Source organism: Tachysurus fulvidraco, chromosome 1 (assembly GCF_022655615.1).
Source record: "Tachysurus fulvidraco isolate hzauxx_2018 chromosome 1, HZAU_PFXX_2.0, whole genome shotgun sequence".
Lineage (NCBI taxonomy): Eukaryota > Metazoa > Chordata > Actinopteri > Siluriformes > Bagridae > Tachysurus > Tachysurus fulvidraco.
Genome location: NC_062518.1, coordinates 44,702,487 through 44,721,565, shown reverse-complemented (window position 1 = coordinate 44,721,565; position 19,079 = coordinate 44,702,487). Strand labels below are relative to the sequence as shown.

General features: G+C 38.3%; 1 protein-coding gene and 1 pseudogene across 3 annotated transcripts in view; one reads left to right on the top strand and one right to left on the bottom strand.

Moving 5' to 3' along the window:
- Positions 1-251: 251 nt before the first annotated feature.
- Positions 252-6,767, top strand: LOC113662263 (annotated as a pseudogene).
- A 563-nt stretch (positions 6,768-7,330) lies between these two features.
- Positions 7,331-19,079, bottom strand: part of LOC113662257 (dynamin-3-like) — a 36,133-nt gene continuing 24,384 nt past the window's right edge. For all 3 annotated transcript variants that reach the window (XM_047812706.1, XM_047812718.1, XM_047812712.1), the window contains 6 exons: positions 15,860-15,969; positions 15,367-15,478; positions 14,882-15,046; positions 13,837-14,075; positions 12,759-12,932; positions 7,331-9,975 (listed from right to left, as the gene is read on the bottom strand). In XM_047812706.1, the coding sequence (XP_047668662.1) occupies positions 9,936-9,975; positions 12,759-12,932; positions 13,837-14,075; positions 14,882-15,046; positions 15,367-15,478; positions 15,860-15,969 (840 nt within the window). In that variant the 3' untranslated portion in view covers positions 7,331-9,935. The remainder of the gene's footprint in view (positions 9,976-12,758; positions 12,933-13,836; positions 14,076-14,881; positions 15,047-15,366; positions 15,479-15,859; positions 15,970-19,079) is intronic.

Here is a 19,079-nt window from a genome sequence, read left to right as displayed (position 1 = left end):
GCAGCACTTAACTTGTTTTTGTCCCCCTTTCTGGGTTGCCAGATCATTGCGTCCAAAATGCAGGATATTGCATTTTGTGCAAACCAAATTTGTTTTAATATCAAAATCTATTTAAAGTTTTCAATTTTATTTAAGAGTTTAAGATTTATTAATAGACTTTTCTCTTTGTAACGAATGGTTTAGTTTCAATTTATACAAAGTCAGTTCTATCAAAAGAAAAAAAAAATTAAAAGAAAAACACCTGGCAACTCAGCTCACTTATCTGTTCCTGATTAGTCGTAATTTGTTTCATCTGTGTTCGACGGTTTAAAAGGTTTCGTGTCCAGGATTATCAATATTACCTGTTTTTGAGAGCCTTTGTGTGTTGTTTATTTTCTATAGTTTCAATCAGGTGAGTTATTTATTCAGACACACCTGTGTTTCACAGGGCTTTTATAATCAGAACCATAAAGTGTGAGCTGTTGTAAGTGACTGGGTGTGTTTGTTTTTCAGTGAAATGGCAGAAGCGAATATTTTAGGACTTCAGCATCATTTCAGCTGTCCAATCTGTCTGGATCTATTCAAGGACCCAGTAACTCTTTCGTGTGGACACAGTTTCTGTATGGTCTGTATTAATGGCTGCTGGGATCAGGAGGATCAGCAGGGAGTCTATAGCTGTCCTCAGTGTAGACAAACCTTCACTCCAAGACCTGTTGTAAGTAAAAACACCATACTGGCTGAAGTAGTGGAGACACTGAGGAAGACAGGACACCAAGATACACGTCCTGCTCAGTGTTCAGCTGGACCTGAAGATGTAGTGTGAGATTTCTGCACTGAGAGTAAATCCAAAGCCATTAAGTCCTGCCTGGTGTGTCTGGCCTCTTTCTGTGAAACTCATCTCCAGCCTCACTATAAATCTCCTGCCTTTAAGAAGCACAAGCTGGTTGAAGCCTCCAGTCGACTCCAGGATCAGATCTGTTCTCAGCATGACAAACTGCTGGAGGTTTACTGTCGCACTGACCAGCAGTGTATCTGCATGTTGTGTATAATAGATAAACATAAAAAACATAATACAGTATCAGCTACAGCAGGACAAGCTGAGAAACAGGTAACTGTATCTTATCTCTCTTCTATTAATAATCGGAGAAGCATCAGTGTTTGGGTCAGTCAGCATTTTAAATTTTCAGCCTAAATGTGTTCCCTGTGAAACTGTAGCACACTTTATTGGAAAAAATAAATAAATGAATAAAACCTTTTACAATGTTTTGTCCTATAACATAATTATAGTTATGTAAAAAGTTTGTATTGAGGCGATTTAAGACTAGGGAAAAAAAAATGTAATGCAGTCATGTATAAAAATAGCCTTTGGAAAGGCCATAATCATTTTGAGCAAGAATAATTCAAGACACCATAAACTCATAAGTGGTTCATACAATAATGACCTGCTTATTTAGATATATTTCTCTGTACATTTAGATATATAAACTCTCCTGGCTTCTAGACATCTTTCTTAAGAGTACATGCTTATTTTAAGATGAGAAATTCTTCTCTAGGCTTGATGGCTTTAAGAAATCACTGATTGACTGCAGGGATTGTGATTTAGTAAATTTCTCTGTTTTCATTTTTATCAATATAAATTTTTATTATTATCTTTTTGCATGGCCAATGTTAGCCATGTTCTGTGTGAGGTCAGGTGAAAAGGCTATATAATGTATGCCAGTTGAATTAAGAGGGTTGATAGGAAACATTCATATTCTTGTGAACAATTTTTTTTGTTTTATGGTTAATTTGCAACATACTGTATGCTCATTCATTAAACTTTATTTCTGAAAACCTCGACATATATTACTTAAGGATATGCAACGTGGGTGAGAGTATGTGCATAATCCCAACCAGGCTCCAGCGTTTTTTGGAACAAATGGTTATCACACCTGGTGTCTGCAGGTTTATGTTTAACAAGAAGAAATAGAGCTGTTTCTCATAATACATGTTACTGTATCTCTTTATTAGTCTTAATGTTGCTGACTTCAGACTGGTGAGACAAAACATACTCTGATGCATTCCAGCGACTGTCTATGCAGAAGCAAATGATTAGTCACAAACATTTAACTGGTGTTTAAATTAAGAAATGAACATTTTTTTTTATCAGGGTTTATATGCTATATAGGAATTCAGTGAATGTATACTACTGTTCAACACAGAGCACAGGAACATTTAGATTATATAAGTATTTAAAATGTTAATGAATTTATTTACAGCTAATCAGTATGACTGAATACACCTGCAGTCTGTACACTGCTGAATTATGTGTTGTTACTGTACAGAAGCAGTTGTTGGCGGTGCAGGGAAAATACCAGCAGAGAATCCAGGAAAGAGAGAAAGAGCTTGGAGAGCTAACAAAAGCTGTGGAGTCTCACAAGGTGAGTTTCTGGAACAACATCTGGATGCTGAAAAGCTCTTTCATCATCAGTCTCTTTGTACAGAAACCTAATCACAGTCACAATTCTGGGCTTCCAGGAAAATATCTTTATTTAAGAAACATTTCATTAAGAAACATCTTAAGAAACATTAAGAAGATTAAGAAACATCTTCACGCTCTCTTGGTCTCCTAACAGCGCTCTGCTCAAACGGCAGTGCAGGAAAGTGAGAAGACATTTACTGATCTGATCAAAACACTTGAGAGAAGACGCTCTGAGGTGACAGCACTGATCAGAGCTCAGGAGAAAGCTGCAGTGAGCCAAGCTGAAGAAGTCATGAAGAAACTGGAGGAGGAGATTGTAGAGCTGAAGAGGAGAAATGCTGAGATGGAGGAGTTTTCAAATGTCGAGTATCCCATTTATTTTCTCCAGGTAATGTCACTTAGGCGATCACATAATGTACAGTATGATTGACTTACTGTACTTCTTGTAAGTCAATACTTCTTTATGACTACTTGAAGCTAAGACCTAGATATTGACATACATAGAATGGATGAAATGGCATCATTTACTCTCATTGCATGGTTTTGGTTGAAATTTCCTCCTGAATGCTTATTTTCACACAGTGGTTCAGAGAGAGTAGACGCCACAGAATCACACAGGCTTAATTTCAGGAGAGGGACATGAGATCTGCTTGTACTGTGGTTAGACCTTGCCAGCATACATGTATGGGTTAATACACAGTTAAGCTTTAAATTATGTATCTTTGAATATACACCATACATAAGCTACTACAGGTGGTTAGTGGTTAAGGCATTGAACCACTGATTGGAAGATTGTGAGTTTAAATCCCAGGTCCTCCAAGTGTTGCTGTTGCAGTCCACCGTTGCTGTTGCAGTCCACCACTGCTGGCCCCTTGAGCAAGGCCCTCAATGCAGATCCAGGTTTTGTTATTGCCACACATTTACATTACAAGGCAGTAAAAGTATTTTCTTTGCATAGCAAAAAGGGTTAAGGGCCTTGCTCTAGGGCTCCAGTGGCAGCTTGGCAGTGCTGGGGCTTGAACCATGATCAACAACCATGAGCCTTAACCACATGAGCTACCATTTCCCCCATTTAAGATTACTTAAAATGTATCAAATAGAAGGACAGCTGCATTACTGTTTATCGGTAGAAATTGGATGAATTTGGGGGCTTGGCTAACCACTAACTTTGCAAAGACGACATAGGATTGGTATTAATAGACCTGGACCTAGACTAAGCTGGACACAGGACCCTAACAGTCAAGTATGCAAAGTCGTGAAACTCTGGAAAAGTCTAAGAAACATCAGGTCACTGATGAACAATCTTAATGCATAAAAAGATTTTATTACGACAATTACAATCATACAAAATTCCCGTTAACTGTAATTCTCAGTTTCGACATGTGATCGCATTTACTAATGTCTAAGATCTACTGACATGTTTTATTAGAAAATAAATTCTATGACATGCAAAGCATGGGTTTCTCTTCGTGTTTTTCTGTCTTTGTGCAGAACTTCCGGGCCATCTCAGCTCCTCTTCGACATGCAGACTTACCCACCATCACAGTGAATTCTCTCCATACGTTTGAGGATGTAATAAAATCTGTGTCTCAATTGAGAAAGAAGCTAGAAAACCACTACAAAGAGGAGACTGAGAAGATGCCAAGTCAAGGTAAGTCTTAGCTATTCTCTCTCTGGCTCAGTCTATATAAACGTACATACACTGAACCTGTAATATCATTTAATGAAAGGGTCAGTGAACAAATCTTAACTTTACTGAATGGAATCAAAAGGTTCAAGTCACCGAGATGAATTGAAAATACCACCTCTACTTTGGATGTAAAACTATATTCAGTCAAAGATGTAATTTGTATTTAAATGTGCACAATACTACAGAACAATTTCCTTAAATCTGCTGTTTCTGTACATTGGTCATCTTGTTTTTTCTTGTAACTGTGTTTATCTAGTGAAGAAAGTTCGGGTGATTCCACCTCAAAGCAGAGAAGGGTTTTTAGATTGTAAGTGTCTTCCATAAGCGCGCACACACACACGCGCACACACACACACACGCAGGTTCTTCCAACTTTGAATACCTTTGACTGATCAGCTTCATTAAGAGATCTTTTCAACACAAGTGAGTGTGATGTTTTTACGTGTTACAATGTTTACATTAACATTAATTTTTACAAAAATATTTACATTAACTAAAAAAAATAAAAAGTTGTCATTGAAGTATGTGGAGACACTCCAAGATCATAATTTTAGCCCATGCACAAATAAAATGTTAAAAACGGTTGTGAGGGAAAACCTACTGATTTTGCAGTATAAATACATGCTATACATGAATGTTAATTGGCATGACATGGCAACTCTGCTTGCAAAACAAAAGAGCAAGTGGCACTGTGAAGCCTCTTCAGGTTTCTTTGGTTCAGTGCATACAGTATTTTTTTGTCTTAAACAATCATTTTCCAATTATACTAAAAGGAACTGTTCTCAGAAACTCATACAGTCATTATAATGAAGTGCTGCTTAAAGTATCCTATTTGGACTTGCAGCAGTTTTATAGTGGATTCTGATAATGTGCCTTTCTGGATTGTAAAAAATTCTGTATTTTGTATTATTGTGTTACTGTAGCCTAAATAAGTTTCTTGATATATATGCTGGATAGGCAATTGTATGATTTTGTTATTTTCTGGATTCTTTTTTCTTGAAATGTTAATGGTGTTGTATTTTTCCTCTGTCCGATTTTGGCCGGTTCACACTGGATCCCAATACTGCAGACCCGTACGTCTGTCTGTCTGATGGAAACACAGCGGTGACATTACCTTTGACATATTATTATACTCCAGATAGAAACAGCCAGGTTTTGTGTAGTGAGTGTGTCTGAACCCTGTTACTGGGAGGTGGAGTTAATGGGGTTCATATAGCAGTATCTTATAAAGACATCAGCAGGAAAGGAAGCAGTAATGAATGTGCATTTGGAAGTAATAAGTCCTGGAGTTTGCTTTGCCAATCAACTGGTTATTCATTCTTACACAACAACCAAGAAACTAAAATCCCTGTGAACTCCAGCTCCTCTAAAATCTGAGTGTTTGTGGATTACAAGGCAGGAATTCTGTCTTTCTACAGTGTCTCTGACGCAATGAAGCTCCTCTATAGAATCAGGAGCACATTCACTCAGCCTTTGTATCCAGGGCTCATGGTCGGCTCCCAGTCCACTGTAAAGCTATGCCGTCCAAAATAGATAAATATTGCGGAGATTACATAAAGCTACGAACAGTCGTTTCCTCACCAGGCTTTCCTTTTTGTTTCTCTTTGAGTAACAAGTTTACTTCTGACTGCCACTGAAGACTTATATGAATGTTAAATCAATATCTGTTCACAGGAAATTCTAAAATTACAGCATTTCATTCTTCTTATTATATTTGAACTTATGTGGTATGTCCACCATATGAGTCCCTGTGGATTAAATAACACTTTTATATCCAGTTACAGAGTTGATTTGAGAATTCATCAGTGATATAAATACCTTAAACCATTAAGCTTTTGAGTTGTGCTTGTTAAAAGTTCTTGCCTTGTCCCTCTGTACAGTATTTCATGAAGAAATCCTTTTACATGTTGTTCTGCAAATCTAGTCTTTGAGTACTGTGTGTATGAGCCTGTGTGTAATCTTTCTTGTTTGGTTTTGTTTCTGTATCCCTTAATTGTAACACAAATGCAGTTTGTTCCACCAAGATGGGGAAAAAAAAATCAGTGTCTGAATCATAAAACAAAACCTACTGTATATGTGTAATTAATACAACACACATCTATCAAAATGCTACTAATGAAATGTCTTAATGTTGTTTAGAGATAAAAAAAAAAAACCCTCTAAATATTGATTATGTAGACTATTTCTTTGTTTTTGCAATTACAAGGGATGTGGTGGCTCAGTGCTTAAGGTGTTGGACTACTGATCGAAAGATCGTGAGTTCAAATTCCATGCCCACCAAGCTGCCGCTGCTGGGCCCCTAAGCAAGGCCGTTAACCCTCAATTGCTCAGTTGTATAAATTGAAATAAAATGTACAATGGATAACTGTCTTCTAAATGCTATAAATGTGCAATTAGTATAGAAAACGAGCTACTTGTATATAGAATGATTTAAATGAACTTACCTCATTGCAGTATCTCTTTCTTTTTTGTTCAAATTCTGCCTTGTTTAAACAGCTCTTGACTTTCCTTCATTTCATGGCAGCTGTGTTAACCAGTTAAATGCCGAGTTCAATGAAACACTCTGAACTTGACTACTTTTTCCTGGGAACCTCAGATAATTCACTTTTGTGTACTGCAAATTATATCAACCATTAATTTTTTTTAAAAAATTACATTTGAATTTAAGAAAATAAATAAATAAATAGCCCATGGAAATTAAAACCTAAATGGTAAATGTGCCATGTAATTTTATTAAATACACCAAAAAAAAAACAAACAAACATACACACACCGATAAGCCATAACATTAACACCCACCTGCTCTTGTCATTGAGTCATTAAAACCTGGACTTCACAAGACATCTGAGGATGTTCTGTGGCACTTGTCAGAAAAATTCAGGTTTTGTTTTCACATTTCAGTGATTTCAGCAGATTTTATTTGTCAGTAGGTTCATTTTAGGTCTGTGTTGTTTTGTGTAGCTCTGTACCACCAGGGGCCTAGAAGAGAGCTGTTTCCTTTCAGTGCACTGGCTCTTTCAGAACATAGGCTCAAAAAAATGACACACAGACACACACACTTATATATATATATATATATATATATATATATATATATATATATATATTAGTGGTATGGACTTTATCTGCAAAGTATTGAGAAGAGCTCAAATCTGCTGAAATCACTGAAATGTCTGATTCTTTGTCACTTGCTAACATGATTGTATAAGTCTCTACATCTGCACCTTGTATTGAAACTTGCACAAGAAAACACAAATAATGGTTTTCAACACGTTTTATTGAATTACATAAGGAATATAATCACTAATACAGTTTACATATCCCTCAAAAGAACCACATTTACAAAATGGAGGCATGTCTTGATTTCCTCCAGAGAACAATATTATATATGTATGTATGTACTGTATGTTTATATATATAATGTATGTATGCATGTGTGTATGTTTATGTAACACTAACGTTCTGTTGCATAATTATATATAGATTGATTCTATGACTAGCTTTGGCAATACAATTTATTCATGCCAGTATAGTAGTATGAATCAGGAGTCTGAGATACAGTAAGAGACGATAAGAACGAAACAGATCCCAAGTACAAACAAAAACCACCCGCTTGACTCGGCAGTACACTAAATGGACAGAGACCCACAGAAACAACACATCAACTGCTCACTGAAATGGGTACAAATTTAATTGAATTTCTAGTATACGTTTTGTTGAATTTTTTTTTTTTTTTTTTTTTTTTTTTTTTTTTTTTTTTTTTAAGTCTTACATAATATAAGGTCTAGGGGTGCGACAACACTGTGGAATAAACGCAGATTTCTGAACAGACAGGTTGCTGAAAAACAGGTGGATTCCTTAAGAATTTCACCGACAACATTCAGATATCTTTTGTTAAAGAACGTCAGAGAAGAACATAAATAACATTCACTTCCTGTACACCTTTATGGCAGTCTGGTCGGAATTGATTACCTATCCAGCGTCTAATAAAAAAAATAAATCACTATTATTACTTTTTCAACTTCAAGTAACACACATCGCCACATTGCACAGTTACTGTATAGCTGACAGGATAGTGTAGTTGTCATGTTCAGTGTGATGTTTAGTTGGATGGTTAGATATGTCTCAGGATTTGATCATTCAGCCAGCTTGTAAACAGGGCTGCTTATATGACACAGGCACATGGACAGAATAATGACTACATGAGGTAAGGGCTTCGTTTCAACATCAGCGGTACAGTAGTGTTGATCACTGATGGGAACAAAACATGAACAAACACGCTGCCAAAACCGACGCACCATCAAACACAACATGCACACCATGAATCAACGTGCATAACACATACCACACATTGGAGCTGGAGTTGAGATTATCATGGTCTTGGGTGGACATAAACACAATCTAGGTCTGATCTTGGCATCAGAATTTGGGTCTCATTACTCAGAATCTCGGTCTGGACGTTCAACTCAACTCTGAAATTTGGTCACGATTGCCTGGTTGTAAATTTTGGTCCACATATTATTCAGGCTTATTCTTTTAGATACTGTACATGTTTCATTACCTGGATGTCTTTCAAAGCAATTGGATTTTTCGCACCATATCTCAGACTCTGAAGATTGATCTGGATCCGCAGTCTTTGCCAGTACTGCTCTAGATCTCTGTCTACGTTTCACAGAATGTTGGTCTTGATCTTGGTTTCAATACTTATATAAACGTTGGTATTTTTCTTCTCAACACCTTCACATTGACATTTCCCCTTTGGAGTTAACATTCCACTTCATCTTGGGCATTTTATACATACTGTACCATAGAGAATGACAGAAAGGTAAGTGTACCATGATATTTAACAGCTGAAAGCCTCTGCGCTCGTCATTTTTTTTTTCCTTTAACTTATCACTCATGTATCCATGTACAATCCTTAACAACTGCAAGATTCAGATTTACAGCAAGCTACCCATTTTTTTTAAATATCTGGCCTTTTTCTTAAATAGAGCTAACAGGAAGTACTACAGAAATTGTAGATCAGTAACATTTTAATCAACAGTCTTAACTTTTTAGCAATGAGATAGTTATCATCAGACCTAGAGCTTGCTGGCCGTTTTATTTCTTTTAATTTAGTCAAATAAATGTATATTTCGAGTCAACTCGTCAGTTCAGAACATTTGTTCTGTGTGTTCACCAGACGGGTCTTAACTCCAACTCGGACACACACACACACACACACACACTATTTTACATATTGGCTTTTGTTTCAGGGGAGACTGATGCAAACACACACATACAGTACACAAACATACGCACACGCTCTCGCTAAAAATATTATTCACGTAGCAAGATAGCACAACCCGCACACGCCTGAGCGCAAACGCACTCTCACACACACACACACACACACACACACACGAATAAAAATATACTCTTGAAAACAAAACATGCACTACGAGGAGCCTCCCTGCTCTGATCTGAGATCAGTGAGTGTGGCATGGTCACTATGGACTTCACAGACGAAGTGAGAGAGCATGTGTGCATTAGAGGGATTGTGGGTAGGACTCGCTCTGAGTCCTGCTTGGCCGATCCAGATCGCAAGCACAGAGACACTGCACGAAACAAGCATGGCTTAAACATGGACTCTAGCACTGCAGGGGTTAATGTGCACACACAAGAGTCTAGGAATGATCTGGAAGCAATGAAGATAAAGACTGGGACATGCAGGAGCTGAAGCTCAGGGATCAGAGGGTTGTAAGACATAAGATCTGAGGAGTGTGTGAGTGCTTGGTCCAGGAGAAAGGAATCCAGCTGGGCTGCTTACGGGACCTGCCTGGTAGGGGAAGGTGGGGGTCGGCGGCTGGAAGGTAAATGAGGAGCACGGATGAGTGGAAGATAGTGAGAAAGTGATAGATGGGGAAAAAGAGAAAAAAGAGGAGAAAATTAGTGAGTGTAGGCTGGATAGTAGTCAGCTGAAGCAGGACACTCTTTTCAGTTCATACATACTGTAGGCTAGTGAGTTCATTAGTAAAACCCCACAGAACACAGTTGATTATTATTTTAATATAATAACTTCAAGCAGTGCAACCTGAAACACAGCAAAATGCATTTTTACAGGATTAGAAGAAGACGCTCACTTCACTTCAGATGTTCAGCTTTTTCACTGATTTTCACCAAAGAAGTGTGTTTGCACACATCTCAAAATAAATCAGCGAGTTCCACAATTCTGCAGGTACACGTGCAGTAATATCCCGCTTAAATGCAGCCATTTGAACAAAGTATTATAATACTACTTCGTAATTATAGGCTTTACATTTGTTTCTACTGACATTTCATTTGTTGTTTCTGTTTTGGAGCCTTTCCTGTTAAACTAACGTGATGGAAGCCGGGCTATGAGGGAGCAGTTTATCCTGGAGTAGACTACAGATATGGGGGAGATTAGGGAAGATTTTAAAGTGGCATCTGAATGAAGTGGCTTATTGAGATTGATATACTCCAGAGAAACTCACTGTGCTCATGACTCAGGACTCAATCAGTCAGAGTAGCCTCACATGATTACTGAGAGATCGTCAGAACTAATAAACAAATGAGGGGCGAATGAACACCACTAGGGGGCAGACTTGTGCTGCTGCTGCTTCTTCTACTACTACTACTACTACTACTACTACTACTACTACTACTAATAATAATAATAATAATAATGTTTTGCAAAATCCAGCACTGCGATAAGTGTTCATCTGTTCTAAGAATAGTCCCATCTGAAACTATTGGAATGATAAGACCACTTCATTTTTTTTTTTCCTGTTAATTGAAGACAATTGTGTATGAGACCACAAGACCAACTTTTATTTCTTGCTAATTATATTTATGATGATATGCAACCAAATAAATTTTCTTTTTTTATATTTTTATTAAGATGACTTTGTTTCTTCCTAATTCTGTTCTCAATTCAATAACTAACAGTTATTTTTTCTGCTCTCTACTAATTCTGCTCTTGAAGTGTGATGTTTTAAATGTGTAGAATTAACAGCTATCACGGAAAAGCCGACAGATTCATAAAACTCGTACATCTTTGTTGGATATTAGAATAACATTTGTGGGTGAGGAAAAAAAACCCCACAAAAGTGTGTTTTCACTGCTAGGGGTTTAAAAGAAGAGTCATGTGCTTGTGATTTCACCAATTCAAGTAGACTTACTCAATATACAAAAATTCTAATTCTGGAAAAAGACACAAAATCAAGGATTTCTGCCTACAACAATGACTGAAATCCTGGAGATCTCTTAAACATGCAGCTACGTTCTCCAAATATTTTGTAATTGGCTACAATAAAAAACAGTCAAACTCTCATTTCACCAAAGTTCTCATGTTATTGCTTTTCTGTACTTGAAACCTGTTCAAAATAATGGTACATTTTTCCTCAATACCATGTCTCAGCTTCATCACAGCTCACGTGTGTTCAGTCAACATAATGTTTTACTCGAATGTTGATGAAAAATTAAAAAATAGGTTATAAAAAATACAGCCTTACCTTGTATTTTCTTGAGTTATCAAAAAAAAAAGAATTTTTTTTTTCACAGTAAATGTAAGCAATCAGCCAGGACCTGTTAAGTGTGTGTTCTTTAGTGAAAACCTGCTTCTAGAAACATCATCTGGTTCAAACTGAATGACTCTCTACTGCAAATCATCTGGAGAACTTGTAACAAACTTGTAACCTCACTCCTTCAGCCATTGGCACACACCTGTGTCTCAGAAGCGATCTTACAACTCATCCGGTCTTCCAATCCAACCACCGGCCATTGGATCCACTCCCATCCACTATGCTCCAGACCATCTCACAAGACCTTCTGCCCTTTCTCGACCTTTCAGCAGCGTTTGATACGGTAAACTACAAGATTCTCTTGTCCACCCTCAGGAGTCTTGGGCACCTCGCTCCCTCAAAGCTACCAGCACTGCTCGAATGGTCTCACCATCTCTACGGGTAAGTATACTACAAGACTCTTTTCTGTTCTGGCACCAAGTTGGTGAAATGAACTTCCTCTAGATGTCTGGACAGCTGAGTCACTGGCTATTTTTTGTTCTACCTGTTTTTTGTTTGTGTGTATTATTCATTCATTCATTCATTCATTTTCTACCGCTTTATCCGAACTACCTCGGGTCACGGGGAGCCTGTGCCTATCTCAGGCGTCATCGGGCATCAAGGCAGGATACACCCTGGACGGAGTGCCAACCCATCGCAGGGCACACACACTCTCATTCACTCACGCAATCACACACTACGGACAATTTTTTCCAGAGATGCCAATCAACCTACCATGCCTGTCTTTGGACCGGGGGAGGAAACCGGAGTACCCGGAGGAAACCCCCGAGGCACGGGGAGAACATGCAAACTCCGCACACACAAGGCGGAGGCGGGAATCGAACCCCGACCCTGGAGGTGTGAGGCGAACGTGCTACCCACTAAGCCACCGTGCCCCCCTGTGTGTATTATATAAAAAATAAATTAAAAAAATAAAAAAATTAAAAATTTCATGGTATCTTAAGTCTGTAGAGTTCATGCATTCAATGATAGTCTTAAGCACTTTTGTATATCACTCTGGATGAGGGCATTTGCCAAATGTTGAAAATGTAAATGTAAATCTCACCTGGGAATGCTGGGAGGAGCACGGTTTGGGCGGTTGGGAACCTGTGGACTATCCCCACTGTTGTTAAAGGGGCCAAGAGGCCCTGGGCGTGATGGAGGAGCAGGAGCCCCCCGGCCTGCTGGCCTCTGACCTGCTGACATCCTGCGTGGGGCAGTGGGGCTTGGAGGAGGAGACCTGAAGGGGCAGAAGCACCAGCAGTGAGGGAATCATTGATCATAAATGAATTTGGACAGCACGTGATGGAAGCAAAGAAGCAGCTTTACTTTATATCATAGATGAAACATGTTAATGGAAACCATTAGGGGAATGGAATGATGACACTGTCAGTAATGCAATTCATTTGTCAATACATGAATTAATAACATATTTCATTTCTTAAAACTAAAAGCAGCTTTTATCTGTATGTTCTGTTCAAAAGGATTGTTTCATAGAAAAATGTAAAAATAATTAGAATATTTTTATTAAATTAAAGTGCTAAAAACAACTGGTCTTCATAAATCCTGTACACACAGCTAACACTGGAATTTACTCAATGTAGCTGAAGGCTGTTTCTCCAAGATTTTGTGATTTTTGTTACACAAATTAACACAAAATCAAACAAATTCTGTGATCTTTCAGGGGGAGGATATTGCAATTTTTTTTAAAAGCTGTCTTTTTGCAAACATTGCAAGAAAAAAGTACAGCAAAACTCAAACTTCAGGCATTTTTGGCTGCAAAAATCACACATAAATAAATCCTGGCAAGACTGTAAAGTCTTTCGTGGTATTTATTTAAATACCAAAAAACTTCACAATTAGTTTGCTATTATTGTAAAATATATGGTCTGTGAATTGCAGCCCCTAGTGTGCCATATTGGTACTGCAATGACGCTGTCAATATTTTTATGGTTTTCACTGAGCATTACTTTTCCCTCTAATTAAAACTGCTTTCTTAAGGCAGAAGTCAATAACCATCCATTCTGTAAAACATAATCAGATTTTGGCTTGTTGGAAGGTTAATGCAAAAAACATCAACAAAATCCTAACTTTGGTAAACCCTAATCCTTATACGTGGAAGACTGGTGGAGCAGTGGTGTCACCTGCGGGAGCCTCCAGAACCAGGCTGAAGCCAGGAGTTGTCCACAGGAGGAGGCAGAGGAGTGGTGATAGTGCTGGTGGAGATGTCTCCGATGATGGCTAGTGCCTCCTTCAGCGCGTGGTGGGTCCGCAACACCTCATCCCTGCGTTGCACCTGCTCCTGAGACTCATCCATCAGCGTGTTCTGGTCCCCAGCCGAGTACAACTGAGCCAGCAGCTCTGCATTGATGAACTCTTTCACCTGCCAAAAAGATTCAGTTTTCTACATGCTCTCAGAAAAATCTCTCAAAGTGACTACTGTACTTTCTTCATTTCGAGCATCTGGTTACATTTTTCCAGCCCAGACATTAACTTGATCACTGAATCTTTTTATGTCTTACTACACAGTGGTGGTTAATATGAGGCTCATATGAAAGTGAACAGTTAACAGAGTTCAGTGAACAGACTTTGAACAGTGTTTTAGGCTCATGGTATCTTGCCCAAAGTGCTTGTTCAAAAGCAGCTAAAATATGGTCTTCAACAACTAAAATAAAATAAATTAATAAAAAAAACATCTCACCTGACTCATTTTTTATAACAGAGCCATGACCAGATAACCGTTCATACAGTACTGATTGAAATCCAATTTTGAACACCAGCATACTGGTAAAAAGGGTTTAACACATTACACAATTTCCTGCTGCTGCCACACACACTGCAGTTTCTAAAAGGATATTACTGTACATTATTGATTATAAGGTTCATGATGGTCCTGGACATGCAGTTGTTAATGATGATTCAGTAGAAGTTCTCCAGGTTCCAGTAGCACGGTTATTTATTCTTAAAGAACAACATTCAGCTACAATTAATATATTTACTAACTTAATATATTAAAGTATTTTCATAAGCATACTCACAATCTGTAGTACTTACTTCGATTTAGATTCAAGACTTTGGACCTAACTTTTACCTTTGTCCTTCAAATCTCTGCTTATTATTCCATATTTAAACATTACAGCACAAGAACTTCCCCAAAATTGCTTTACAGTATAAATGAAAGGCTCTTACATTATTGATCATAAGGTGCATGATGGTCTTGGGCATGAGGTCCCGGATGCACTTGTTGACGATGGCCATGTAGGAGTCCACCAGGTTCCGGATAGTCTCCACCTTCCTCTCCAGCTGAGGATCCATGGAGAAGTTCTCTGTGGTACCAGAGCTCTCACTATCCACCTAAGAAGTAGAAGAAAGTAAGATGTGTGAAACAAAAAGGGAGTAGAGTGCTTTTAGGATAGGAGAATAACTGGAACTTGCCAGCATTTCTCCTTAGGAATTTAACCCCCACCACCACCACCACCACCCACCCACCCCCTGGCCCACACATCACTGTTTCCAAACATGCTCATTAAAAGTAAGGGAATAACTGAAAGCAGGTGATGGAGTACATTGTGCTGTATTAAATTTTGATGACCTAATCTCGTTGGCTGTGGAAGGTTAAGGAGCTGCATGAGCTCTGTTGCTTCTACACCTGCGCATCACTAGCGGTCACTGACCGAAGTTTTCTCGGGGTAAACACCAGCACGGAGCAGGGACGCTCTCCAGCTGTCCACTTCTTCCTGCGTGTTGCAAGCCAGCTCTAGGAAGCGATTGTCCTTGAAGACATTTCTGAAAAACAGAGATTGGTCAAATAAACTGACCCAAGGCTAACAGCAGATCTCATAACATGACTCATATCTGCAAACATTCAGTAAGAACATCCAATATTTGCTAGCGATTACTTAATCCATTATATATATATATATATATATATATATATATATATATATATATATATATATATATATATATATATATATATATATATGGTTTTTTTTAACAAACTCCCAGCAAAACAATAAGAATTGACCTTTTACATGAGTTAATTGTTTTTTTTTTTTTTTTTTTACCAATATCAACAAAAAAAAGTCTTTCATTTGCTAATAAAAATCTAGCAGGCTATATTTTAGGGTTAGGGGATAGGGTTAGGGGTTAGTGTTGGCTCTGTACCGTTGCTCAGTATTGAAGATGGCAAACATGTGCTTGCTGGACATGAAGCCCTTTTCCACATCCCTGACCTTCAGGTTGTCCAGAGGCAGCATGTACTTCTTTTCTTTCTCCTGCAGAATAAAAACCAGAAACCTCAGCAAGAACCACACTGACAGGCTTTACAATAATCCTGATTCCATTTGTGCTACATGAGACGATTGCTAAGAAAAAATGACCACAGATTTGACACAATTTTCCCAGAACCTGGAATATTACACAATTTCCTGTGAAGAAATTTGACATAGTGAGTGACAGTTCTGTCCTTTAGGTAGGATGTCAAGACTTTTGTGTGTCTTTTCCTCAAGATGTTGAGTAAATAATATCAAACATGTGCTGTTTTATGAGCTGATTTTAGGTGTTAGGATATAGCGGTTACACACATACACACCTCAGGAAAAAGATCCTTTAAGACAAGCCTAAAATAAGGACACCTGCTGTAATTATCGGAAATTCAGGGGATGAGACAGCAATTTTTTTGTCAAGGAGCAAAAACACAATAAGGTAACAGTTTGGTGTAGATTTCTAACTTTCTATTTGTGAATACTCAGGTAAAGTTTCTTTCTATGATCCAACACAGTGTAATTCTTTTACTATTGTGAAAAGTTCACAAATAACGTGAATCAATTTTATATATCTTTTTTTAATAATTGGATAAAAAGAACTCTGCTGAAATTAAAAGGAAATGTCTGACTTGTACTTTTTTTAATCTCAGAAAGGGACTTTCCTGATCCAAGTTAATTTCCTGATCTAAATTAGACGTCTGAAACAGATGTTTCTGATTTATTCCCCAGACTCAGTGTAGCTGCAGGTTTTCATTCCAGCCAATCAGGAGTCACACCTGATTTCACTCATTTAATCAATTGTTCTGAGTCAACTAACGACTACCAGGTGTTTCTCCTACGGTATCAGTCTGGAATGAAAACCCGAAGGCATGATCGCTCTGGATAAAACTACTAGCATGGAGAAGACTGCTGGAAAAACACAGGGGCATAAATATTGGGAAGCATTATTACAGTTGATGTAAATGTCCACCTGCAATACTGCAATATGAAGACGTCTAATAGAAAGCCCTTAATGTCTCTAGTTTAAAAAAAAAAGTTTATAGTTTTCAAGAATTAAAGGCTGAATTTCAATCAAATTATGACATTTACCTTCAAATGCTTTAACTCTCAGTTATAAATAAGACACAACTCATGAAAGTGATGATTTTGTGTTTCAGATTCTGAAATGCAATACATCTGTTTTAAATGTGAAAAGATCTCAATTACGCTTAAATACTTAGTTTTTGCTTTTAGGCCATTTGGCAGTCGTCCTTATCTACAGTGGCTTACCTTTATCCCATTTATCTCTGTTAGGGATACTGTAAGCAGCAGCAGGATTTGAACTCCCAACCTTTCAGTCAGTAAAGCCAATATCTTAACAATATGAACTATGATAATCCCTTCTGTTTAAGCACCAACTAAAAAGATGAGATAAAATTCTACAAATGAAGAAGAAGCTTTTTTCACATATGAATTAGAACAGTCAATTTTTTTTTCTCAGATATTCCAGCTCATTAGTAAGTTGGGGTCAGAGCACAGGGTCAGCCATGATACAGTACCCAGGAACAGAAAGGGTCAAGGGCCTTGTTCAAGGAGCCAACATTGGCAGATCAGTAGTTCTTCTTAGAGTTGTTCACTTAGCTGAGTGCTGAAATGCCTTCTTGAGAGAATGTGATGGAGGTAATGATGGGGGTTCTGATATAGAATCCATGAGCGGGTCCTGATTAAAAATCTCTCACTTCTTAACTAGGGGCCTGTGAGACTGTTCCATAGAAGTAACCATGATTGTTTGGTTAATTGATTGAATAGTTTGGTCTGTCAGTTATTAACCTTTTGTTAAATTTAAATGTCAGTCATAGTTTGCGGACAAACGGATCATGGAGAACATATGATTACTTTCATATACCATTCCGGGTAAATTCCCTATTTCTTTGTTGTTATATTAGCACCCACTATTCTGGAGTGGATTATAGCCATTCAGCTACAAGTGTATTAGTGAGCTCAGGCACAAAGTCAGTGTTACAGTTCCTCCCAAAAGTGTTCAGGGCTCTAGTACTTCAACTCCACACCATGTGTTCACAGAGCTTACAAGAATTGTGCAACAGCATACAAAGACTTTCTATATAATCGCATGCTTCCATCTTGGTGAATACAGTTTGGGGAAGAACCACATATGGGTGTGAGGGGTGAACATACTTTTGTCCCATTTAGTCTACACAGACACCGTAGGAGAACTAAAGATAGAGTTGTACAATAGGAATGAAATGAAAACAAGAGAAGCAAAGGGTGAGCTATGGCACAGAGATAAAAGGCATGGGAACTGACAAAGAGAAGTAGCACATATGGAAGGCATTAAAACATGCTGCGGTTTAAGAACACCATTATTTCCTCTCCATGTATTTGAAGGCTCAGGTTAAGCCTTCTGTTTTAACTGTGCTTATGAGGATGGAGGTGAAGAAAGTATCGCAGCAAATAGGTGAGGCTGTACAGATCAGAGTTCAATAGGTCTACATGTAAATATTAATGATGCTGTGCAGTTCAGAAAGTCTCCTCCACCCTCTTTATTTATTTCTTAAATATTTCCCCTCCATTCCAGAGGGCCCCACTTCCTGCCTCGAGTGTTTTCATTCTTGAGGAGAACGAAGAGAGAGTGAGAGAAAGGCTGGGAGATTAAATGACAGCCTGGCATTAAGGCTAAACATCTGGTAGTACTTAACAGCAGAAGGAACGTGCGAGAGGAGGAGAAAGAGTGCAGGCAGAGGACGAGCGCCGAGGCTGGACACAGGAACACCAGAGAAGCCACTAGAAACTCCTCTAAGCTCAGGCTGAAGGTATCCAGACCTCTGAGATGAAAGAGATCTGGGACTTGAGCTCTTGGGATTGACTCTCTGTAATCCACTCTGCAAAACATAGTCTGGCTCTTTGGAGGACCCCGGAACATCTATCCCATATATGGAACCTTGGGTCCCTCCCTCTCTTCTCGTCTCGTCTCTTCTTCTCTCCTATCCTCTTTCCTCACTGCCTCTTGGACGTTCTTTTTTCCCCCTTTCTAATATCTCTTCCACGAAAGCACGCCCCAAATTCCCGGCGGTCGTCTAAACGAATGTGCCACGTCAAGGCTGGATACGGCTCGTGCAACA